The sequence below is a fragment of the Canis lupus genome, chromosome 2 (assembly GCF_011100685.1).
Source record: "Canis lupus familiaris isolate Mischka breed German Shepherd chromosome 2, alternate assembly UU_Cfam_GSD_1.0, whole genome shotgun sequence".
In the NCBI taxonomy this organism is placed as follows: Eukaryota; Metazoa; Chordata; class Mammalia; order Carnivora; family Canidae; genus Canis; species Canis lupus.
In genome coordinates this window covers 13,116,826-13,143,572 of record NC_049223.1, presented here as the reverse complement: position 1 = coordinate 13,143,572, position 26,747 = coordinate 13,116,826, and the positions used below count along the sequence as shown (strand labels likewise).

Sequence of the window (26,747 nt, the reverse complement as noted above, 5' to 3'; positions counted from 1 at the left end):
ACTGAAGCACCCCCAAAAGCCTTCTGAGGATTTTGTTTCATGGCTGTGTTCTTACTTTGCAGGTAAGAGACCTCACGAGTGTGGAATCTGTAAAAAGGCATTTAAACACAAACATCATTTGATTGAACACATGCGGTTACATTCTGGAGAAAAGCCCTATCAATGTGACAAATGTGGAAAGCGTTTCTCACACTCTGGGTCTTACTCTCAACACATGAATCATCGCTACTCCTATTGCAAGCGGGAAGCTGAGGAGCGTGACAGCACCGAGCAGGAGGAGGCTGGACCAGAAGTCCTGGCCAGTGAGCACGTGGGTGCCCGGGGGTCTCCCTCACAGGCCGACTCCGATGAGAGGGAGAGCCTGATGAGGGAAGAGGATGAAGACAGTGAAAAAGAGGAAGAGGAGGAGGAGGACAAAGAGATGGAAGAACTGCAGGAAGAGAAAGAATGTGAAAAACCACAAGGGGAGGAGGAAGAGGAGGAGGAGGAAGATGAGATGGAGGAGGAGGAGGGGGAAGAGGCAGAGAATGAGGGAGAAGAAGCAAAAACTGAAGGTCTGATGAAGGAAGATGAAGTTGTAAATCAAGAGAGCAACTTAGAACAAAAAGTAAGCAAGAATAGTGAGCAGGTGTCTGAAGAAAAAACAAATGAAGCCTAATAGTTTTTCTAGAAGGAAAATAACATTCTAATTGGTAATGAAGTTTGTTCTATATTATACATGCTTTTCATGGAAACACAGTAACCTGTATACTGTTGTTTCTGTTCACTACTGTGTAAAGTAAAAATTTAAAAAAATACAAAATACAAAAAAAAAAAAAAATCACACACACACACACAAAAAAATCCGGGTGTGCCTGATCTCAGCCCTAGTAATTTTTCATGCATTTTTCAAAGTTAGGAACAAGTTTGTAACACGAAGCAGATTAGAAAACTTCAGTGACTTGGAAAGCAAAGATTTAACAGGTTAAAGGAAACTGATTAATTAGATAAGCGTCTGGCATTGTTTCATTTTGTCAGTATTATCACTCTTATGTTGGTTTATTCTTAAGCTGTATAATTGGGAGAAATTTTATAATTTTTTATTGGTAAACGTATGCTAAATCCGCTTCAGTATTTTATTATGTTTCTTAAAATGTGAGAACTTCTGCACTACAAAATTCCCTTCACAGAGAAGTATAACGCAGTTCTAAACCATGCTAACTACCTTTTATAAATTCAATCTAGAAGGTAGTAATTTCTAATATTTAGATGTCATAGTGGAGTATTATCATTTAAAGTGTATTGTTAGCCTTAAGAAAGCAGCCGATAGAAGAACTGAAGTTTCTTACTCATGTGGTTTAAAATGGAGTTCAGAAGATTGTCGTTGAGTTCTGATTGCAGGGACTAACAGTGTTAATCCTGGGAAGGGTAGCAGAGTCGTCAGAATCAGTGTTCGCTATTGTGTTTGAGTATGTGGTGACAAATATGAAGGATATGATATGAAGCTTTGTATCTCCTTTGGCCTTAAGCAAGACCTGTGTGCTGTAAGTGCCATTTATCAGTATTTTCAAGGCTCTAACCGCCTTTCTTCAATATGTGGCCTACAATAACTAGCATTTGTTGATTTGTTTGTTGTATCAAAATTCCAAATAAAACTTCAAACCACTGACTCTGTCAGAGAAACCTAAACACTGGGACATTTCATCCTTTAATTCCTCAGTATTCATTTTGTGTTAATTGACTTTCAAAATTTCTCTACAGAAATGAAAGGGAAATTTTCTGATCTGCTCTGTCCATGTACTTGCGTTTCAGACATGGACATGCCATCATTATCTGGCTCATAACTGTTTCCAAATGTTAGTTATTATGGACCGAGTTTATTAACAACATTAGCTGAGTTTTACTTATCAGTATTATTTTATTTCTTTTAGTTTATAGATCTGTGCAACATTTTTGTACTGTATGTCTTCAAACCTGGCAGTATTAATACCCTTCTTACTGACATGTACTTTTAGTTTTAGAAAACTTTTATATTTATGTGTCTTATTTTTATATTTCTTTATTTATTACACAGTGTAGTGTATAATACTGTAGTTTGTATTAATACAATAATATATTTTAGTATGAAAATTTGGAAAGTTGATAAGATTTAAAGTAGAGATGCAATTGGTTCTCTTGCATTGAGATTTGATTTAACAGTATTATGTTAACATTTATACTTGCCTTGGACTGTAGAACAGAATTTAAATGGGAATGTATTAGTTTTACAACTACAATCAAGTCATTTTACCTTTACCCAGTTTTTAATATAAAACTCTTAAATTTTGAAATTCACTGTGTGACTAATAGCATGATGCTCTGCAGTTTTATTAAGAGATTAGCCTAACCATAAAACTCATTTCCTTAGTAAGCCAAATTAGGATAACCTTATATAAACAGTGTTGGGAACAATGTTTAACATTTTGTGCCAATTTGTTCCTGTATTCATGTATGTAAGTTACAAATCTGATTCTTCATTTTTCAGTTCCTTGTTACACCATGGTCATTTTCTAGTTTTTTACCAGACTCCCCCATCTCACAATAAAATGCATCAACAAGCCTGACCTGCTGTCATTCTTTTATTATCAAGATTTTCTTTGGAAATCTCTCTGTGAAATGGGGTATTGCACAGTCATCCTGTATTCGATTTATCTTGGGCTGAATTTGAGTAAGAAACTAAATGTTTTAGACATTCACCATTAAGTCATGAACTTCCCCATGGCTAAATGTTTCTGGGAAGATCAGATTTGGCCACTAAAGGCTTCCTCAGAGGTTGCTGCCTCTTCCTGAAACCCTTACCCACCTCTTCCCACTCTTGATTCTAGGACTTGCCATACTCAGGTCACTTCAGGGAAGCCTGGGTTGTAGATGCCTTTCCTTTGTACACCCCCTGTTCATTGTACCTTTCTTGCCATAACTCTTACGCAGTGACTTATATTCCTTCCCCACTAGGGACAGGAACCATGTCTGCCAGTCACTCTCACATCCCCACTGCCTAGCAGAGTGCCCGGACCTAGGAGGTACAACAAACTTTGTTGATTGAAAATGTAATTTGCATGTTAACAGAGCTCAGCTGTCTTTACTACTCTTTTCCTTCTAATCCAAGAATATGTATGTTAAATCTAGCAATCTAATATTTTTCTTAGGCCCTATTAAACATTTGACATCATAGACAGTAAATTGTGCCTCCTCTGTTGCCTTACTGTTCTGACTTGAGTGTTTATTTCTAGGTGTCTTTCTGACGCTTCCTCTCATGGTACATGACACAAGCATTCAAGGCCTGTGGATGTGACTGCCTCCAGTATGAAGGATATGACCAGTCCTAGGAGACTCTATTTTAGGAACCACTTCCCATTTTATGGCCACACATTCCTAAGTACTCATAAATGTCATATTGATTCATCTCTTTTGTCATTGAGAATAGCTACCCAATAAACAAATTCACCATATAGGGTTAAAAAATAAGAGTAAGTAACCCTTTCTAGGAAGCATTTATACTGCAATCACTGTAATAAGCTCAAAGAAGGCAGTGCTTGATACATATTGATAAATGGCTAACAAAGGAAATTAGCCATTATCAGAGAAGTTTTGGACACTTGCCAGTATTTGTTCAGATCACATAACAATAGGGCCATGTGTTTTTTACTTGTGCCATGTAAAGGTGCTTTGCTACTATTATCAAAATTAATTTTCACAAAGAAATATATAAAAACCATGTGCCCACAAACACAGCAGAATAAGGATTTAAATACAGGCCTCGGTGACTCTAACTCCATGTTCTTAACTAGCCAATACTACATCTCATATAAAAGCTCACTCTGTGTTTAAACTCAAACCTGGCCTTAAAGAATATTAGAAGAAAATGTCAGCAAGACCAATGTACATTTCATAACAGGACGAAAAAGGAAAGGAGCATAGGAGCATGAGGTTTTTCAAATCTGTGTGCAAAGTTAAAATTAGCCTTGAAAAATGAAAGTGTAAACTTAGATTTCTCCTCTTAAGATCAAGGGAGGATACTAGAACAATCACTATATGGACTTTGAACCTAAAGAAAAAGCAGAAGGTCCTCTACTCTAATGAGCAAATACATTCCATTCAACACAGCAGAATACTTTTTTTTTCCAAGATCATATGGGATATTCATAAACCGCCTTATGGGCCATAAAACTACTCTCAAATTCAAAAGAACTGCAAATGTTTTCTCAGATTACAAAAAAAAAAGTTAAACTAGAAATCTATGACAGAAATATATGTAGAAAATCCCCAAAAATTACTGGAAAGAAGACAAACATGTCTAAGTAATCTATAACAAATGACTGGGTGATGGGCACTGAGGGGGGCACTTGGTGGGATGAGCACTGGGTGTTATTCTATATGTTGGCAAATTGAAAAAAAAATTTTAAAAAACACTCCCCCAAAAAAGTAATCTATAAAAAGTAAAGAAATTAACAACTATAAAATAGGGTAAACTAAATGAAAAAGCACTATATCAAAACTTATAGTGTGCAGCAAAAGCAATGCATATTTGAAAATTTATAACATTAAATGCTTATGGGTGTTATACTATATGTTGGCAGATTGAATTTAAATAAGCAAGACCCCCCCTTCCTAAAAAAAATAGAGGCGTCAAGTATCCGCTTTTACCCTAAGAACTAGAAAAAGAATAAACCCAAACCAAGCAGAAAGGAGGTAATAATAAGGGACAGAAATTAATGGCATAGGAAACAAAAGTAATATATTAATGAAATTAGAATCTGATTCTTTGAAGATTAATAAAATTGATAAACCCTCAGCCAGATAGATCAAAGAAAAAGAAAAGACATGAATTGCTAATATCAAGAATGAGAGAGAAAACCCTTGCAGAATAAAAGGATAAAAAGAAAACATGAAATTTATCCCAGTGAATTTGACAACTTTGATGCAAATGAAACATTTTGCAAAAGATCCAAAATACCAAAAGAAGAAATAGCCTGAATAGTCCAATGTCAAGGAAGTTAAATATCTAGTTAAAAATCACCCCACAGGGGCAGCCTGGGTGGCTCAGCAGTTTAAGCGCCTGCTTCGGCCTAGGGCATGATCCTGGAGTCCCAGGATCGAGTCCCATGTCAGGCTCCCTACATGGAGCCTGCTTCTCCCTCTGCCTGTGTCTGCCTCCCTCTCTCTATCTCTCATGAATAAATAAAATCTTAAAAAAAAAAAAAAAAGAAAAAGAAAAAATCACCCCAGGCCTCAACAGCTCCACTGGTGAATTCTATCAAGCATGTGAGAAAGACATTGTATCAATTCTACATAAACTCATTGAGAAGATTAAAAAAGGAGAAGACACGTCTTCCCACTTTAGTCTGTGAAGCCAGGATTAACCTGATACCACAACCAAGAAATGACATTACAAGAAACAAAAACTACATACCAATATGTCTCATGAATATTGATGCAAAAATCCTTAACAAAATATTAGGAAATCAATTTGAATAGTGTATCAAAAGGAAAATATCTCACGACCAAATGGAATTTATCCCAGGATTGCAAGGTTGATTTTGAATTGAATTCAAAATTCAATTAATGTGAGTAATGCATCATATTTACAGAACAAAAAGAATGCCCATATAATCATCACAATAGGTGTAGAAGAAGCATCTGACAAAATCCAACACCAAGTCATACAAATTCTCAGCAGTCTAGGAATAGAAGGAAATTTCCAAAATCTGATAAAAGTCATCTCACAAAAAAACCTATAGTTAATATACTCAATTATAAAAAATTAAATGCTTTCTTCTTAAATTTATAATTTAAGGCTAGAATGTCTGCTCCCACAATTTTATCAAACACTGCACCAGAGGTCACACCAGGTGCAACATGACAAGAAAAAGAAATGAAAGGCACACAGGTGGGGGAAAGAAAGTAAAACTGTATTTGCAGACAGCTTGGTTGTCTATAAGGAAAATAAGGAATTTACACATAAAGCAACTAGAGATGGTGAGAGCAAGGTTACAGGATACAAGGTATACAAAACTCTACAATGGAATATTACTCAGCCATTAGAAACAACAAATACCCACCATTTGCTTTGACGTGGATGGAACTGGAGGGTATTATGCTGAGTGAAGTAAGTCCGTCGGAGAAGGACAAACATTATATGGTCTCATTCATTTGGGGAATATAAATAATAGTGAAAGGGAATAGAGGGGAAGGGAGAAGAAATGGGTAGGAAATATCAGAAAGGGAGACAGAACATGAAGACTCCTAACTCTGGGAAACGAACTAGGGGTGGTGGAAGGGGAGGAGGGCGGGGTTGGAGGTGACTGGGTGGCGGGCAAGCAGCGGTTAAGCATCTGTCTTAGGCTCAAGGCGTGATCCTGGAGTCCCAGGATCAAATCCCCCATCGGGCTCCCTGCATGGAGCCTGCTTCTCCCTCTGCCTGTGTCTCTGCCTCTCTCTCTCATGAATAAATAAAATCTTAAAAAAAATAAAGTAAAAAAAAAAAAATAGGGATAATTTAACAAAATTCACACAAAAAAAACAAAACCTGTGCCCTGAAAACTGTAAAACATTGCTGAAAAAATTAAAGATGCAAATAAAATAGATATTCCTTCTTTATACATATAAAAGAGAAAACTCCATATCATTATAGTGTCAATCCTCCCCAATTAATCTATTGATTCAATACAATTTCGGTGAATCCCAGCCTCATAATTATAGAAATGGGCATGCAAAAGATTTCGAGTATACGAGACAGTTTTAAAAAGGAATAGTGTTGGAGGACTTAACACTGCTTCTAGAGTTACTATAAAGTTACAGTAGTTAATATAGGATTTTATTGACATGAGAATAGACCTACATCAAGAAAACAGGATTAAGAGTTGAGAAAAGACCCACACGTTTACAGTCAATCGTTGCCAAAGGTGCCAAGATAACCCATCTTTTCAGAATGCAGTGCTGGTATTAAATATCCATACGCAGGAAAATGAACTTGATTTCAACCTCATACCATATACAGAAATTGTTTCAAAATGAATTATGGACCTAAATATAGAAGCTAAAATTGTAAATCTCGTTGAAAACAAATTCTTTGTGACCTGGGGTTAAGGAAAGATTTCTCTGGATAAGACACAAGAAACATGAATGAATCATAAAAGAGTTGACAAATTGAACTTCATATAAATTTTAAACTTTTGCTCCCCAAAAGATACTGTTAAGAAAATCAAAAGGGAAGACATAGATTTGGAGAAAATATTTGCAAACGAATATCTGTATACCCAAAGGAAATGAAAACATACATTCATACAAAAACCTGTATATAATGTTTATACAAGCATTGTTTATAATAGCTAAAAAGTGGAAACAACTCCACTGTCAGTCAACTGATGAATAAATATGGTATATCCATAGAACGAAATATTATTTGACAATAAAAGGAATGAAGTATTGATGCATGCTACCACATGGATGCACCAGGAAAAATTTATGCTAAGTGAAAGACGCTAGTCACAAATACTACATTATTATTCCACTCTATGAAATGTCCAAAATAGGCAAATACATTAGTGGGAGTCCAGGGCTGGGGGTGGGGAGTGAATGGATAATGACTGCTAATGGGTATGGGTTTCTTCTGGGGATAATGGAAGTGTCCTAAATTAGACTGTGGTGATATTTACACAAGTCTGTGATTATACTAAATCTCTGGAACTTTAAATGGATAACTTTATGATGTGTGAATTACATCTCAAAAAAACTTAAAAATACATGTGTATGAATTTTGAATATATAAAGAACTATACAAAATAGTAAGACAACCCAATTTTTTTAAGCAAAATATTTGAAAAGATAATTATATCAAGGAAGGTCTACAGATGGGAAATAAGCACATGAAACCATGATCAACATCATTAGTGATTAGAGAAAGACAAAATAAAATCACGTGTACACTACACACCCAATAGAAGGCTAAAATTCATAATTACTAAAGTTCAGTAATACCAAATGTTGGCCAAAATATAGAGCAGCCAGAATTTCCTGGCATTGGTGGTGGGAATTTAAAATAGTACAACCACTTTCAAAAATAGTTTGTCAGTTTTTTATGAAGTTAAACACATGTTTAGCATACCCAGCAATCCCTTCCTTGGTATTTACTCTAGATAAATGAAAACGTATGTCCAAAGACTCATATTAAAATGTTCATAGCAGTTCTAGTCCTAATAGCCACACTGACGATTACCCAAATGTCTATAAAACATTGAATTAATAACAAATTGCAGTATTTTCATACATTGTGATACCACTCAGCAATAATAACAACAAACACATAACAACATGGATGAATCTCAAAAGCAGATATATGCTAAGTGTAACATGATTGTGTTTTGGCTACACAGGTATATACATTTGTAAAATGTATAAATTGTAAATGTAAAAATTGTAAAAATCAGAAATGTTAACTAACACCCTCCATCTCCTTTATTAATTAAAATATCAAAACAGCAGGTAATAAGCACTGGTTTTCTGTTCTAAGTATATATTTGGGTTGAATTGCCATTGTTTTTGTGCAGGGACTTAATATTTCTATTTTTTGATTAAGTTTCTTTTCAAATACTGGAAGGTGGAAAGATATATCCCTGAAATGGCAAGCGTAGTCAAGGCAAATTGCAAGTTACATTTTTTTTCCAAGTCATCTGGATCTTCAGAAAAATGTTCTCTATTATTTCTTGGGCTTGTATATTCCTTTTTGTGGTCAAATATATCACATGAAATATAAAATTTACCTTTTTAACCATTTGTAAATCTGCAGTTCAGTGGCATTAAGGACATTCACAATGTTGTCTATCTTTCATCATCCCAAAGAGAAACTCTGGACCAATTAAACCAATAAAACCTACCCCCATCATTCCCTTCTCTCCAGCCCCTGTTAACCCTTTATTATATTTTGTGTCTCTATGAATTTGTCAATTCTTGGCACCTTATATAAGTGGAATCATGCAGTATTTATAAAGCCATCAAGATCCATCATTGCTGTAGTTCATGTTAGAATTTCATTTATTTTTCAAGCTAAGCATTCCATTGTATGTATATGCCACATGTTTACCCACTCATCTGTTGATGGACATTGGATTGTTTCCACCTTTTGATTACTGTGAATAATGCTTCAATGCACATTGATGTGCAAGTATTGGAGTCCCTGCCTTCAATTTTTGGGGTGTATACCAAATGGGCCTGCTGGGTCATATGGTGATTCTGCGTTAAACTTTCTGAGGAGCTGCCCAACTGTCTTCTGCAGTGGAAGACATTTGTATACTGCTAGCTACACACAAGCATTCCATTTGGTCCACATCCTCACCACCACTTATTTCCGTTTTTTTTTTTTTTTTTTTTTTTTTTTATAATAGCCATTCTAAAGGGCATGAGATGGTATCTGATGGTGGGTTTGATTTGCACTGACTCTAGACCTCTCTGCCCTTACCCACAATCTACTTCTTCCCCAGCAATCCCCATCCCAATAGATACTACTGCCACTCACCCAGAGGCTCAGGCCACATTTTAGAAGCAAGAAGAAAGCATGGAGGAGGGATCTTCTCTCCTGTGGAATATCTTGGAAGAAACTGATCTCTTATTCTCCCTTTAGAAAATGAAAACAGCAGTTTTTATCTTTCTGACTGCCATAGGCACCATTATTTTAGTTACAACATTAACATTTAGCAAGGTTAAAAAGCTAAAAATCTAGACCTATGAGAAGGAATAGCTGTCTTTTAATTCACTCAGTATTTTTTTCTTTTTATTATTAGTTTCAGGGGTAGAATTCAGTGATTCATCAGTTGCATACAGCACCCAATTCTCACCACATCAAGTGCCCTTCTTAATGCCCATCACCACATTACCCCATCTCCCCACTCACCTCACTTCCAGCAGCTCTGTTTCCCATAGTCAAGAGTCTCATGGTTTGCCTCCCTCTCTGTTCTCATTTTTTTTCCTTCCCTTCTATGTCCATCTGTTTTGCTTCTCAAATTCCACATATGAGTGAAATCATAAGGTATTTGTCTTTCTCTGATTTATTTCACTTACCATAATACCCTCTAGCCCCATCTACATCATCACAAATGTCAAGATTTCATTCTTTTTGATGGCTGAGTAATATTCCATGGTATATATCACCTCTTCAGGAAAGAGCAGAAGTCGGTGAGGATGTGGAGAAAGGGGAACCCTCTTACCCTGTTAGTGGGAATGCAAACTGATACAACTACTCTGGAAAACAATAGGAGATTCCTCAAAAAGTTAAAAATAGATCTACTCCATGATACAGCAATTGCACTATTACTACTACACTAAAAGGATACAAACATAGTGATTCAAAGGGGCATTTGTACCACAGTGTTTGCAGCAGCAATGTCCACAATAGCCAAACTGTGGAAAAAGCCCAGATGTCCATTTACAGATGAGAGATTAATTCACTCAGTAGTTATTGAAATTGAGTTTGAAGACAGTATGCATAATATTACAGATGGACCAGATTGACATGTTCACATCCCAACTGAGACAGTTATGTATACCTAACAGCTCCATGATCCTTGGCAAGCTACCTAACATCTTGAATCTGTTTCCTTCCTGGTAAAATGGAGATGGTGGTAACAGAACCCACTTCAAAAGGGTGTTGTGATGATTACATGAGTTCATACATTGAAAGCACTTAAAATGGTGGACATTGTTACTGCTGAATGTTAGCTGTGATTACCTATGATGAGGAATGTATTGTGAAGGTAAAGCATGTGTGGAATACCTTAGTACACCACAGGATACTGTCATACACACAAGTACACACAGGAGAACACAAGGAAATTTACAGAGCATAGGGCCCCTCCCTTTTTCCTCATGCTTCTCTATCATTTGGGTCTTTGTCTCCATTCTTATAATCAAATCTCTTACTTCTTATCCTATCACAAAGAAACTTTTGGTTTCCCCCAGTTGGATAAACCTAGGCTTAACTCTCAGAATGTGAGGAATAACTCCTCAGATTCTTCATCCATAAAATGTTTAATATGCTCTGTCCTGAGAATTAAATGAGAAAATGTGTACAAGTGTTTTGAGCATGTGCTATATGTAGTAGATGCTTAACAAATAGATTTCCTCTTTTGACTATTCATCTTCACATACTGCCCTATTAATCTTCCTTAAGGACCCTGTTTGACCCATTCGTGTTTGACCATCTTAACTGAATGAATGAATAAATAGGATGTGAGAACAGGGAACACAGTATAGTAGGGAAACATTTCTCTAAGTGTGCTCTCTAAAATACTAATGGATGTTGTTTGGCAAGGGGAGAATTACATGGTCAAATATGTTTATGAACTCCTGAGCTGAACAAAAATTAACAGGTGTCTTTGCTATATGACTTCTCAGAGCATTTAAGGTACTGCTTTTGTTTTGTGACTCTCCAAAAAGCAAAGTCCTTAAGATCATAAAGATCTTATGAGCCTAAGACTGGTGTTCTGAGGTTGGGAAACATAATCATGAAGAACACATAAAGTTTCCAGGACACATGGTGCATATGAGCTGATTCTAAGAGAGTCGCAAGGATTTCAGTATACCAAGATGAAAGAAAGGACTTTCCAGGCAGCATTCCATAAACTACAGAGGCAGGCAAGTTCAAGTCACATTCAGGGAAAATTATGAAACTTATCTCTAAGTTTCCTATAAGAGCCTGAAGGGTGGCAGGACAACGAAGGAAGGTTGTGGGGGAGTTGCACTGCAGACTGTGATATTTGGCCTTTATCATATGATGCTATGAAGGTTTCTGCATCTAGAACTGATGAAATAGGGGATCCCTGGGTGGTGCAGCGGTTTGGCGCCTGCCTTTGGCCCAGGGCGCCATCCTGGAGACCTGGGATCGAATCCCACGTCGGGCTCCCAGTGCATGGAGCCTGCTTCTCCCTCTACCTATGTCTCTGCCCCTCTCTCTCTCTCTCTCTCTCTCTCTCTGTGTGTGTGTGTGTGACTATCATAAATAAATAAAATTTAAAAAAAATTTAGAACTGATGAAATAAATGGTGACAAAGGAATCACTGGTTTTAATTAGAAAGGCATATTATATGTGTAATGGTTTACCAAGAAGAATTCCATATGCTGCAAAACCAAATGAAGCAATCTCAGGTTTTATAACCAAGGCGATTTGTTTGTCACATTACTAAATCTATAGTCATAATAAGGCTTCTGTCATGCTTAATGTTCTATTTTGCAATATGTGTCATGGGAAAGAATCTATTAAAACCCTATTAGGCTGAGCAAATTTTTTTTTTCAACTTCTTTGAAACAGAAGCTATAAATCACATCCTCCCAATTTCTTGGCTCATTTTTGGCTCAGATTTGCAGCCTACATTCACATATTTGGGGTGGCTGAAGTCTGTATTCTGTAAGCAAATCTGAAGCCTATTCACTTCAAGAGATATTTAGTGCTTGTGGATATCCTCTTTCAACCAAAAAGCTAGTATATGGCACAACGTAGACAGAAGTGTCAATGTGTGCACACCACTTTCTCAATGAATCAAGGTGAGATGTCATCATGCATTGCTTCTGAATTTGTGTTCTTAAGAAAGGCTGGTTGTTGCATAATGGAAGTTTCCTAATCAGCACCTTTTCCCTCAAATTAAGTTAAAGGCAAATATTATTTTATAAGTTGAAAATGTATTAATCTTTAATATTAAGAGATGGGAAAGGTGAACAAATTTTACTCCAGATCTAACATGCTCTCTTGGATTATATCATCCCAAAGAAACTTTTTTTTTTTTCTTGTGATAAGACTTTCTAAGATTTACTCTCTTAACAAACTGATGGTTAGCAGCAGGGAGGTGGGTGGGGGGACAGATGAAATAAATGATGAGATTAAGGAGCACACTTGTGATGAGCACTGAGTGATGTATGAAATTGTTGAAGCGCTGTATTTTATACCTGAAACTAATAAAATACTGTGCATTAACTCTATTAGAATTTAAAATTACATTACAAAATAATTTCATAAAAAATAAAGTGTTTATTCATGCACACACAAAAAGACATTTATTCTTAGCAACTTGTAGATCTATAATACAGTACTATTAGCTATAATCATAATTCTGGACATTACGTATCCATTACATTTATTTTATAACTGGAAGTTTGTGCCTTTTGACCCCTTCACCCAAAGAGTCATTTTAAATTTAAATTTTTATTTTAAACTAAAACATTTTGAGTTTTAATTATTTCAAATCAATGTAGGAACAATTTCAAACTCTTCCCAAAACAATATTTGTTATGGCACTTGCAGTGAGGGAGAAGTGTTTTCTGAAGAGTATGTTCACTTATTAAAATCTATCTCTGTCGTTCTTCTCTGGATGCAAATAAGATTTATATCTTCCAATTTGTCTTTTGTTTTTTTCCAACCGTAATTCATACCTCTTTGGGTTTATAATCTCATGCTCATTCTCAACACTACTGTCTAAGCATACAATCATCCCCACTGTTTCAGACTTAACTACAGGAATCCCTGGATGTATTTATTTTTCTTTCTCTTCACTCGGTCATACTGGCTCCCTGCACTAGAACCTTTGTTCATGCTGTCCCCCTACTCCCATACAAAATGCTGTTCTTTCTCTTCCTCATCAGATTAAATCTCATTATTTGCAAAGAGAAACCTTCCTTAACTGCCAAAATTCTCATAGGCTTTCTCCACTCCTTAGAACTCACCACAGGTGTAATTTTTGCTTTGATGTAACTAATTTCCCCTAGACCCTAATCTTCCTGAGATAAAGGGATCTGGTCTCTCTCTTCTATCATATATGACATGAAATTACATTTAACTTACATACTCTAAACCCTGTGATATGATTACCAAAAGGTTGTCTAGTTTGGAAAAATCCCAAAGAAAATTTAAAAAGAGAATAATAATTAACAAAAAATGGGAAAGCTTTGCTGATTTTTAAAGAAAATTGGATCTGCTTTGGCCAGTACAAACAAATCAGAAGATAAATCTGCCTAACCAGGTACACATACCCATGGCATAACTATCCAAGAAAAAAAGAAATGGTGTAAATCAAATCCTGAATTAAAGGAGGATTAACTATAACACAACAGAGATATAAACAGAGTAAAATCATTAAGAACCCAATGCAGAAAATCTAGACAAAAAGAATAAATTCTGGAAATATATAAAATACAAAAAAAGGCACAAGAAAGAAATATTGAGTAGACTAATAATTATTAGGGAAATTAAAGTTTCCAAAAAGTTCCCAGGCCCAAAGGGTATTGCTACGGATTGACTGTATCCTTCAAAAACTCCTTTGTTGAAGCCTAACCCCCAGTGTGATGTTATTTGGAGATGGGGCCTTTGGAAAGTGGTTACTTATGTTATGAGGATGGAGTGTCCATGATGAAATTAGTGTCCTTATAAAAAAGACTCCCAGAATGCTCCCTTACTCTCTTTCCACTGTGTGGGAGTACAGCACGAAAAATGGATGTTCATGAACCAGGAAGCAGACCTTCATCAGACAGGGAATCTATAAGCACCTATATCTTGGACACCCAGCCTCTAGAACTGTTAAGAAAGAAGTGTTTGTTGTTGTCAACCAGTCTATGGTATTTTTCCTATACCAGCCTGAACTAAGACAGGTATTATGGGTGCATTCTGTCAAAGAAATAGATAATCTCTCTTGTATGATTGATTTTGAAATTGAATAAGGAGAGTACAAGAAATGTAACAGTTCTTTCTATTCATGAACCCTAAACAAATATTAGCTAACCAAGTCAATGGGTATTGGCAATGTGACAGCATCAAGAAAAGGTTATCCTGGAAATTTAAGGATGTGTTAGCATCAGGAAAGCAGCCACATTAAGGATTAAGGTATTAGGGATCCCTGGGTGGCTCAGCGGTTTAGTGCCTGCCTTTGGCCGGGGGTGTGATCCTGGAGTCCCAGAATCAAGTCCCACATCAGGCTTCCTGTGTGGAGCCTGCTTCTCCCTCTGTGTCTCTGCCTCTCTCTCTCTCTCTCTCTCTCTCTCTCTCTCTCTCTCTGTCTCTCTGTCTCTCATGAATGAATAAATAAAATCTTTTTTTTTAAAAAAGGGATTAAGGTACTAAGGACTAAAACCAAAAATCATATTATTATAAAAACATATGCAGAAAAGTACTAGTTAACATTCAACATCTGTTGATGATTTTTATTTAAAAAAAAACAAAACAAAACTCAAAAAGCTATCAATATAAAAAATGCCTACCATCATCCTTACCACTACATATAAATCCTGAGGTACTGGCAACCACTCTGAGATGAAAGAAGAAAGAAATGGAAAAATATTCCATGCTCATGGATTGGCAGAATTAATATTGTGAAAATGTCAATGTTACCCAGGGCAATATACACGTTTAATGCAATCCCTATCAAAATACCATGGACTTTCTTCAGAGAGTTAGAACAAATTATTTTAAGATTTGTGTGGAATCAGAAAAGACCCCGAATAGCCAGGGGAATTTTAAAAAAGAAAACCATATCTGGGGGCATCACAATGCCAGATTTCAAGTTGTACTACAAAGCTGTGGTCATCAAGACAGCGTGGTACTGGCACAAAAACAGACGCATAGATCAGTGGAACAGAATAGAGAATCCAGAAGTGGACCCTGAACTTTATGGTCAACTAATATTTGATAAAGGAGGAAAGACTATCCATTGGAAGAAAGACAGTCTCTTCAATAAATGGTGCTGGGAAAATTGGACATCCACATGCAGAAGAATGAAACTAGACCACTCTCTTTCACCATACACAAAGATAAACTCAAAATGGATGAAAGATCTAAATGTGAGACAAGATTCCATCAAAATCCTAGAGAAGAACACAGGCAACACCCTTTTTGAACTCGGCCATAGTAACTTCTTGCAAGATACATCCACGAAGGCAAAAGAAACAAAAGCAAAAATGAACTATTGGGACTTCATCAAGATAAGAAGCTTTTGCACAGCAAAGGATACAGTCAACAAAACTCAAAGACAACCTACAGAATGGGAGAAGATATTTGCAAATGACGTATCAGATAAAGGGCTAGTTTCCAAGATCTATAAAGAACTTATCAAACTCAACACCAAAGAAACAAACAATCCAATCATGAAATGGGCAAAAGACATGAACAGAAATCTCACAGAGGAAGACATAGACATGGCCAACATGCACATGAGAAAATGCTCTGCATCACTTGCCATCAGGGAAATACAAATCAAAACCACAATGAGATACCACCTCACACCAGTGAGAATGGGGAAAATTAACAAGGCAGGAAACAACAAATGTTGGAGAGGATGCGGAGAAAAGGGAACCCTCATACACTGTTGGTGGGAATGTGAACTGGTGCAGCCACTCTGGAAAACTGTGTGGAGGTTCCTCAAACAGTTAAAAATATACCTGCCCTACGACCCAGCAATTGCACTGTTGGGGATTTACCCCAAAGAGACAAATGCAATGAAACGCCGGGACACCTGCACCCCGATGTTTATAGCAGCAATGGCCACGATAGCCAAACTGTGGAAGGAGCCTCGGTGTCCAACGAAAGATGAATGGATAAAGAAGATGTGGTTTATGTATACAATGGAATATTACTCAGCTATTAGAAATGACAAATACCCACCATTTGCTTCAACGTGGATGGAACTGGAGGGTATTATGCTGAGTGAAGTAAGTCAGTCGGTGAAGGACAAACATTATATGTTCTCATTCATTTGGGGAATATAAATAATAGTGAAAGGGAATATAAGGGAAGGGAGAAGAAATGTGTGGGAAATATCAGAAAGGGAGACAGAACGTAAAGACTGCTAACTCTGGGAAACGAACTAGGGGTGGTGGAAGGGGAGAAGGGCAGGGGGTGGGAGTGAATGGGTGACGGGCACTGGGGGTTATTCTGTATGTTAGTAAATTGAACACCAATAAAAAATAAATTAAAAAAAATAAAAAAATAAAAAAATAAAAAATAAAAACAAAAAAAAGAAAGAAGAAAGAAAGAAAGAAAGAAAAGAAAGAAAGAAAGAAAGAAAGAAAGAAAGAAGAAAGAAAGAAAGAAAGAAAGAAAGAAAGAAAGAAAGAAAGAAAGAGAAAATAAGAGCTTAAAGAATTCAGAGAGGAGAAATAAAACAGTCTTTATTTGCAAACTTGATAATCTACATAGAAAACCCAACAGGACCATTAGATAAATCATAATAAGAAAATTTACCAATACTATAAGATAAAATATGAACTCACAAAAAGTAATTTTGTTCTTCATCTATGACACCCAACTTAGAAATAAAATAAAAAATAAGATAGAGTTCACAATGGTTACAATTGATCTATAATGTATATAGGAATTAAAATAGTAAATAATATAAAAATAGTAATTGATAAAAAAGAAAATCAAACAAATGAGATATACTATGTTCATGGATGGATGAGTTAACATTAAATTATTCTCTAATTAATCCATAAACTGAATGCCTGATAAAATTCCAGCTGGATTACATGAGGAGTTCAAAGATTCTACTACAATTGTCTACAGAAAGACTGAGATACACAGATAGAGAAGTCAATTTTGAAAACTGAGAACAAAGCACTGAGAAATCCATCCTATTGGACATTGACACAATCCAAAACAATGATAATAAAACTTTGGCAGTGGTACAGGTACATAACAATAGATAAAGGGAGAAGAAAAGTGGCTCAGAAACAAATGTAATTGATCTTCATTAATTGTGCATTGCACATTTATAAATCTGCCTACTCACTAAAATTTATTGTAACCCACAATCAGTATTCACAATGTCTTAGGGGTCATTTGAGAACATGTGCTGAGTGGTGAAAATTTTGACTTATTGGATGTACATGTTCATAGCTGAGGCAAACAAGGCAACACTGTCTTCTTGTTTCAGCTTTCATATTGTGAACCAATGTTTGTGGTTTGTTCAGTGCCATGTTTTTCACATTTCTTGGTGGGCAGGGTGGGTGTTGATTTTAATGTTTAAGATGGTCTGCAGGCATAGTGCTGAAGTACTGTCTAGTGTTCCTAAGCAAAAAAGTTGTGATGTGCCTTAGGAAAAAAAAATACATTTTTTTGATAAATATTTTTCAGGTATGTATGAGGGTGCTGTTGGCCATGATGACTTCAATGTTAAGGATCCAACAATACAATATATCCACAGAAAGGACAAGGAAATTTGCTAATCTGTATAGGAGGCTGCTCAGGAATGGACTAGAGTAACATTCAGAGTGCATGATGAAGCTATGGCAGCGGGGTGTGGACTCAACTCTCAAAATGATGACCCATAGGAAAAGCACAGTAGACAGCATTGTTGTGTGCCATTAAAGCCAAAGACATTTGCTATCACATTTTACCCAGGGGCAGGGGATGCTAAATCCTTCTTGGCTGGTGTTGGCTGGCTTGCAAGTTTCAAAAAGCAATACAGTCTGAAAAATGTTAAACTTGCAGAAGGGGAGGTTCCACAGATCAAGAGGCTGCAGAAGAATTTTTAAAAATGCCTGCTAAGTGTTATGCAGGAAAAGAGTTCTACGTGGAAGAGCAGGCTCTCGATGCTGATGAGACCATCTTGTTTTACAAGGATGTTGGCAAATGAACCTATAAAATGTGAGTGGCCTTCAAAGTCCCTGGCTTTAAATCACTCTAAGATAGTGAATGTAATTATTTGTGAGAAATATATCTTAAACAAGTTGTCTTTAAACAGAAACACCTACAAAACAAGGTTCTGTATGTATTGGTTGATGAAAACCTTGTGATCAGAGGCTCAAAGAAACTTGACCTTGTATTTCCCCTGGGAACAATGGTTTCCTATTCACCACTTTTGTATCAATTTAGCACTATTCATGAACCCAGCAGCAGAAGACAACTACAGGGAGTAATGAGAATCGACTGTGTGCGTGTGTTGTTAAATTAATTAAACAGGGAGGCCATTAGACTGAGGTGGATCTGATGCCCTAGCACCCCACTTAAGCAACCCGAACCAAAGCCTATAAATACCTCAAGGTCATGAAATTGAAATGCTAGGAACAACCAAACACAAAGAGCCAAACAGGCTTTAAGCTACAGCCCCTCAAATAATTTCCATTCTTTGCTTCTACACCTATGCCCTTCTCCCGGCTCCTATTGGCAGAGTGTCCTTAACCTCTTCTGGCTTGGTGCCTCCCTATTCAAATCGATTTTTGCTCAAATAAACTTAAAAAATTTTTAATATGCCTCAGTTTTCTTTGAACAATGTGTATGTGTATGCGTTTATAAAGTTGGCATCACAAGTTAATGGGAAGGGGCAGATTATTTAGTAGGTGTTGCTGAGTAAATTAAGTCATCATGTGGAAAAATAAAACTATTTATATCATTTGATATAAATAATATCCTCAATTGATCTTCAATAATTCCTCAAGTGATCCAGAGGAATTAAGGACCACTGAATCTTGTAGGGAAAAACTAAAAGGCTAATGGAAGAAAATGGAGGAGAATATCTCTGATTTATGGGCAGAAAAGGACTTCTTAAAGAAGACCTGGAAAGAATGAAACAAAAAGGTAAAAAAATTGAAATACTTGACTACGTAGAATTAAAGATTTCTTTATCATAAAAGATAGCCTAATCAAAGTTAATAAACATATAACAGACTAAGGAAAGAGATTTTTTTTCTCTCTAAAACCAATAGGGGATTAATGTCCAGAATATGCAAGAAATAACTGGAAAATAAGAAGAAAAAAACAACAGAAAATCCTATAGAAAAGCTTGGAAATGAAAAAAGAAAAGAAAAGAAAAGCTTGGAAATGTATGTGAATGGACACTTTATAAATGGAAAATCCAAATGACTAGGAAAAATATGATGAGATGCACAAACTCACAAGAAGATCCAAATATAAACAAAAGTAAGAGCATTCATTTGCCAGACGAGGAGGATAAAGTGAAAATGGATCAAATGAAATGAGAGTGAGAACGTGAAAAAAACAAAATGCAAAAGCAGGAACCCTCATATACCACTAATGGGAAAGTAAACCAGTCCAGCCATCCTGCCAGTATGTAGTATGTAGTGAAGTTAAGTACACCCATATTAGTGACCCAGCCGTCCCTCCTCTGAGCATATAACCCAGAGAAATTCTCAGAGAGGTCTTTCCTGGTGGTGGGTAGGAGGCAATTCACAGCATTGTTTATGACATCAGGAAGGTCAGAAATCTGTGTTGGGAACAAGCAAGAAACTATGTGGAAGGCATATTGTTTAATGCTGTACAATGTTAGAAGCTACAAAATTGATCTGCCTACTGCAACAGGAGGGAGTCTTAAAAACAGCACTGAGTAGGAAAAAAAAGGAAATAGAAACAGAAATATATCACAATATCATATATTTTATAAAGATGCATATATACAGTGGCCATTAAATCTGAAAGCATGAATACTATTTTATTTTTCTGCATATTGAACCACCTTGTTTTTTTCTTCTGGAGTACATTAGGGGCACAAGTTTATTTAGTATAAATCAGAGGCACAAGTCATCAGAACCAGCACATGACAGAGACATGTGCAGGGATTGATAAAATGTTGCACTGATGCATTCCTTGAGATCCTGCACTGAACCCTGCATCTGCTAAGGAGGGGTAACACACTGAGCATACTTCATATTTTTAATGTCAATGATAAAAGTGTGCTGTAAACTGCAACAGACTCAACCCTTTCTATGTGAGCCTGAAGTCTGGCTACAGCCATGTCTGATAGATATGCTGAAAGTGGACTTGCCCTGTCATTAAAGGACACAGATTTGAGCCCTTTGGTCTACTTTTTGGTTTTTGTGTATTTGTTTTGTTTCTGTTTCAGTTTTGGTTTGGTTTGGTTTTGTCTACATTTTTTTTTTAATGACTATTACTGTAGAAAATTTTCATTTAAAGAAAATAGATTTTCCTCCATCTTCAGTAGATAATTGTTGAATGCATCTGAAAGATCACCAGGGCCTAAAGGGTAAAATCTAAAACTATACACTTCTAGGAGGAAACACAGGCAAAAATATTTATGATAGTGGCAGAGATCAAAAGGTCTCAGAGGTAATACTGAAGGGCCAATCCAAAAAGGAAAGAATGTGTAAATTGGATTTGGATTTAATCAAAATTAAAGCTTTTGCTCTTTAAAAAAGATCACTAAAAAAAATGAGAAGACAAGACACAAACTGGGAGAAAATACTTGCAAATCACATAGCTGATAAAGGACTGGTGCAGAAAATATTCGAAGAATTCAAAAGTCACAAAACAACCCAACTTAAAAGTCTAGTCAATGTATCAGAGGAAATACATAGATGGCAAATGAGCACATGCAAACATGCTTAACATCACTGGTCATTAGGGAGATGCAAATCAAAGCCATGACAAAATGCTGAAAAACCATTGCATACTTATTAGAATGGAGGGAAAAGCCTAGAACTTGACAGTACCAAGTGTTGACAAGGACAGGGAGCAGCTGGAAATCTCACACTGCTGTGGGAACGCAAGACAGGTACAGCTATCTTGGAAAATATTTCAGGAGTTTCTCATGAAGTTACACAAAAGCTCTTACCAATAACACCCAGTGTTCTCAGTCCCAAGTATTTACTCAAATGAAAGGAAAACCTATGGTCACACAAAATCCTGTATGCAAATGTTTCTAGAGGCTTTATGCTTGATTGCCCAAATTCTCTCAATGGTAGAAGAGATAAGCAAACAAGAAAAGAGAACACGGCAAACGCATCTCAAATGCATTCTGCTGACTGAAAGGGGCCAGATTCAAAGGCTGATGGTTCCATTTACGACATCCTGGAGGAGACAGGAATGACAGGAACAGAAAATGAATCAGTAGTTTCCAGGAGCTGGCGGTGGGAGCAGGGGCTCAGGGAAGTGGTCACTGCCAGGCTTAAACAGCTCAGGGCTTCCCTGGGGCCTGCGGGGTGAAGGGCAAACCGTCAGGCCACACGTGAGGCTCCTGCTGGCTCTCCTGCCCGCCCGCCCCAGTCTCTGCAGCGTCCAGCCAGCATGCGGGCCCCAGATGCCCTCCTCGCCTGGCCTCAAATGCGCCTCTCCATCCCCTGCCTCCCACCCCCACCCCACTGAAGCTCTCCACGCCTCAGCTTTCCTCTTCCCCCAGGCCAGGCCCAGGGAGCTGCCTCCTCCTGCGCCACCTTCAGCCAGTGGGCACCACATCCCCAGGCGGGACGTGTTCTCTGTCCCGCTGCCGGATGGCAGGCTCCCGATGGCATCTGGAAGCAGGGCCGCCGACCAGCGTCTTTGGTCTGTGTCCTCAGGTAACAGGACCCCTCCCTCAACTGGCCTTAAAAAATAGGTCAGCCCGGTCTGCCTGTGATGAGCTGGGAGTCGCTTCCCCCAGCCGGAGCAGCTCGGACGCCCGGGACGGTTGAACTCCATGCAGGCCGGACCACCAGCGGCAGCACGCTGACCTGGAGTCTGAGGCCACCCTGGCGGAGAATCCCCAGGAACTGCCTTGCCCCTAGAATCTTCATTCAGCGGCCGGGTCCAGGGCCTCCGTCCTCCCGGCTGCACACTGGTGGGGAGGAAGGCCAGAGCATGCAGCTCACTGAGATGAGGGTCCGTCGGCGGGAGCACGGTCCAAAGGCCCAGGCGGCGGGGCCACTGCACGCATGGCCCCAAAGCGCTACATGGGGGTGGAGATGAAATTGCCCGGCGCCTACGACCATACCTACCAGTCTCTGCCGTGGGTGACCCATGTCAAAGTGTGGCTTTAGTGCATCTGCATCCGGGCTGACCCTGCCTGGACCCCCCACCCCGGGATGGGGCATTTAGACAAGGGCCTCAAGACTTGCTTGTCCACATCTCGGAGGCATCGGGGCAGGTCACTGCCCACTAGGGTGGCCCTAGGATGTCCACTCGGTGACGGATCCACTCAGCACGGGAGGCGGTGGGGAGTCCAAGCGGGACATGGATGAGGAGGCATCGGGGTTGGAAAACCAAGGGGCAGGGCCCCCAGTAGGGACAGCATGACCTTGGACCGACCACTTAACCTGTCCCAACCTCTGTGTCCTCACAGAGGGGTGTGGGGGAGGGGATGACAATCTTTTGAGGAAATGAGAACATGGACCTGACAGCAATGAACAGCAGTAGCATGACAGAAACACAAACTACTGCCCGGGTCCCTTCCAGAGCCAAGCTGTGCGTCTCTGCAAAATCTGGACCCAGAAAGGCCGGCAGCGCGGTGACCCTGCAGAGGAGGTGCGGGCATGCAGCGGGAGGAGGGAGCTGGTGTCGCCGGGCCATCTTCCCAGTGACACAGGCACGAGGCCATCCCAAGGGCCGGTGGGCTCTGCGGGGAAACAGGCGTACCACAGCAATGCCCCGGGTGGTCCTCAGCAGCGGACACGCCTCCTCAAGGAGCTGGGAACACTTTTCCACTGGCTGGTTCACCCCTAAGATCCGAGTCCCTCCCGACCTTCCAGGAGCCGGGAAGGACTGTGGGGTGGCCCCCAGGCCCGGGGCGCAAGGACAATCGGATACTCGGCCCCGCGGCTCCTGCGGCCAGTCGGCGACAATGGGGATCCATCTCCCAACTCCCCGGTGCTGATGGAGGCACCACAGTCTGGCTAAGCTCCTGCTGACGTGACAGGGCCCTCGGTCCCTCCAGGACGTGGTGGCCGTCATCGGGAGCCTGATGCAGGCGAGGCCACAGCATCCCCAGTGGCCACTCCTGCCACGAGGACAGCAGTGGGACAGCGAGTGGCTTCGGGGGCAGAGAATTCTAAAAGGGGTTGAGGCCGGGGGTGTGGTCATGGGGGGGGCGTGGGTAGGCAGGGAGGCTGGGGATGCCTACCTCTATCCCCCAGGCCAGGGCTGCGTGGCAGGAAGGCCCAGAAGGTTCTTAGCCCCCTGGGAAGAGACTGTCCATCGTGTGTGTGTTTCCCCGGGCCTTCTCCCTTGAGCTCTGGAACGGCCTCATGGAGTCTGCGGTCATGACCTCTGACGGCACATGCCATACATTTGGTCATATCCTTACACTGAGAAGAATCGTATGGCCATTCTTTTTGTTTCACTGACTGTTTTTCCAGCCACGCCCCTGGGGGCTGCCTACTGTCACGGAGCCACTGCAGGACAAGGACTTAAAGGGAGCTTGGCCTCGGGTTTATTTCCCCATCTCTTTCGGTCGTTTCCCCTCTGCGGTGAGGCTAGAAAAATGAGTGGCTGTAGCTGGTTCAGGAGCAGAGATGCCAGGGGCCCCCAGGGGCTTGCGATCCTCTGATCTCTCAGCCTCCCTCACTCAGTTCTGAGATTTATCCAGAAAAAGCACTTTCCTGTCTGTCTGTGGAATGATTATATAAATGTAACATTTCATCTACATCAGCTCCTGGAGGCTTTGGCATCAGATTGACTTTAATGCTGAAGGAACAGAACGCAATCCATTTAGGGGACCAGGAACATCTCAAAAATGTCCTTTCTTCCCGTTCCAGCTGTGCCATGATGACATTTACACAAAATGAGATAAGATAATAACATTTTTTGAGAACCCGGATTCTCCGGCTCTGTGCCACAGAATGAAATTAGCTCAATTTAATTACACATAACAAATGGCTGTGCTCATCTCTGTGCTGTGCAGCAATCCCAAGAGCCCTCTGTGGGCTCCCTGCTCCGCCCACCCCACCCCACCCCCAGACCATCTGAGGGGGCCGACCTGTCTCCCTCAGGGCCAGCCCCAAAAGGGAACGAGCTGTGATCCAGGCATCCTCTGCTGTTTGTTTATCTTGGAAACTGTTGCCAGGGCCGGCCAGTGGCTGGCCACCGCCTGGAGCAGAGCCGGCACTGCAGAAATAAAGCTCCGGGAGAAATCAAGCTCCCAGGAGAGCTTCCAGGGTGCACAGCCTCCAGCCCGCCACCCCAGAGCCCATGGGATGTTCACGGGGCACAGCTGTTCCCATGGTACAACCTCTGTGGCCTCATGCCTCGTGGCCTTGCCCCCGGGAAGCCAAGGGACAAACACACAGCTAACCCCCCCCCAAGTCCTCCAAAAGCCAGCCCCAGGGGCAGATGGGGTGCTGTGGGGACCCCTTTGGCCTGAGCCGTAGCCACTCTTGGAGTCCCTACCACAAAAGACATTGGGTTCTTGGGCACGGTTATTCCTGGCCTGTGGCCGGTCTGTGATTTCCCCGTCTCTCTACGTTTGCCCAGCAATATTTAACTAGCACTTTCCAGGCCAGCCCCTGATAGGTGCTGGGGATTCAGAAATAAGACAGATCACGGCCCTTCAGGGAGCTCATCTTCCAATGACCCAAAGGACAAGATATCTGCTGCTCTGGCCCTACAACAATCCAGGACTGTCCTGGAAGGTTTTATTTCCCTCCTCTTCCAAAGTCAGAATATCCTGAGATACAACAGTTTCTCGGTTGCTCGGCAAAACACACGAGACAGCTTCTGGCCTCTGGCTTCACCCTCATGGGCACCAAGTCAGCACTTCCCAAAATGTGAGAAAAACAACAGCTAAATATAAGCTCCTGAGTAACAAAGGGTAGGCCCATGGGAATGAGGTGTCCCCATGCAGCACAAGTCAGTGGCAGATAAAAAGGGGAGGCCCAGAGCGTTGGGGCTGGCTCCCAGGCCCAGCCCTACATGCTGGGCTGGGTTGGGCTGGGCTGCGCTGGGCAGGTCAGTACACCCAGGCTGAGCAACACTGATCATCTTCCCAGCAGCCAGGCCCAAGTGAGCAAGGCAGTTTCTTGAAGTTATTTAGATGTAATAACTTTGATTTGTCTGTGCACAATGGCAGCAGCCATTTTGCCAGAAGACACAAGATGCACAGGACCCCCCAAGGTGAAAGAGCCTGCCCTCCTCTACCCGGCTGTGTGGGTCATTTCCTCTTGTTGGTGGCAAGTAAAATTGCTTGGGTAGTGGTCAGTCTCTGCCATACATCCAGGACACAATCGTGAGTGTGGGGAGGCTGGGGGTGCTGGTGGCCCCCTTCCAGGAGATGAACCTCGGAAGTGGAGATTCCAGGAATCCAGGAAGCCAAGTGGTTTCTGGAGGGGGTGTGGCTGCCTGCCAGGAGCTGACCTGACGTCCTTAAGCACCAACCGTCCTGGCCCATGGGCTGAACACCCCCAACAGAAAAACAGGATGCCCTGTAAAGTGCTGAGCATGAACAAAAATTAGCCTGTCTTTCCCGACATCCTTCCCCTTTCCCTGTTGAGACAGAAGGACTACAGCTGGGGGTGAGCACTGGGTTTCTGTGCAGGGGAGGCGGGGGCACCTGTGGCCATGGAGGAGAAGGCAAGGGTTTGGGGGGTGAGTCAGCTCCCAGCTCAGCACTGCACTAGCTAGAGGGCTCAGAGTTCTCAGTTCCCAGTCTGTAACTGGGGCTGAAGGCTCCCCACATGCCAGCCCTCTCCCTGTGGTGGCCAGCTGGGGGATGGCTCATGCTTGTCATCCTGTAGGCCTGCCACCTCCCTAGAGCCTGCCTGCTGAGAAGACAGAGGAGGGAGAGAGAGGAGGGGCAGGAGGGAGCGGCTCCTGCTTCTCCACCCCTAGCTGTGATTCCCAGCTGCCCCAAACCCTGCAAAGCCTTCCTCCGCCCTCCCCAACCTTCACACACCCACAAATCACAAGCCGGTGTGGCCGATCCATGAGCTTCTCCAGGCTGCAAACTGGAATCAACAAAGATAAGCCAAGCCAAAAACCCCAGAAATGCTGGCCAAGTGCAGGACTATGGGCAAGGGGAATGACTCAGGAGTCCTAGCAGTGG

The 26,747-nt window shown here is 40.4% G+C and overlaps 1 protein-coding gene across 5 annotated transcripts in view; it reads left to right on the top strand.

Annotated features, from left to right (window-relative positions):
• The window catches only part of ZEB1 (zinc finger E-box binding homeobox 1), a 181,114-nt gene extending 178,532 nt beyond the window's left edge, over nucleotides 1-2,582 (top strand). For all 5 annotated transcript variants that reach the window (XM_038529893.1, XM_038529890.1, XM_038529889.1 and 2 more), the window contains one exon: nucleotides 63-2,582. In XM_038529893.1, the coding sequence (XP_038385821.1) occupies nucleotides 63-658 (596 nt within the window). In that variant the 3' untranslated portion in view covers nucleotides 659-2,582. The remainder of the gene's footprint in view (nucleotides 1-62) is intronic.
• The last annotated feature ends 24,165 nt before the right edge of the window (nucleotides 2,583-26,747 follow it).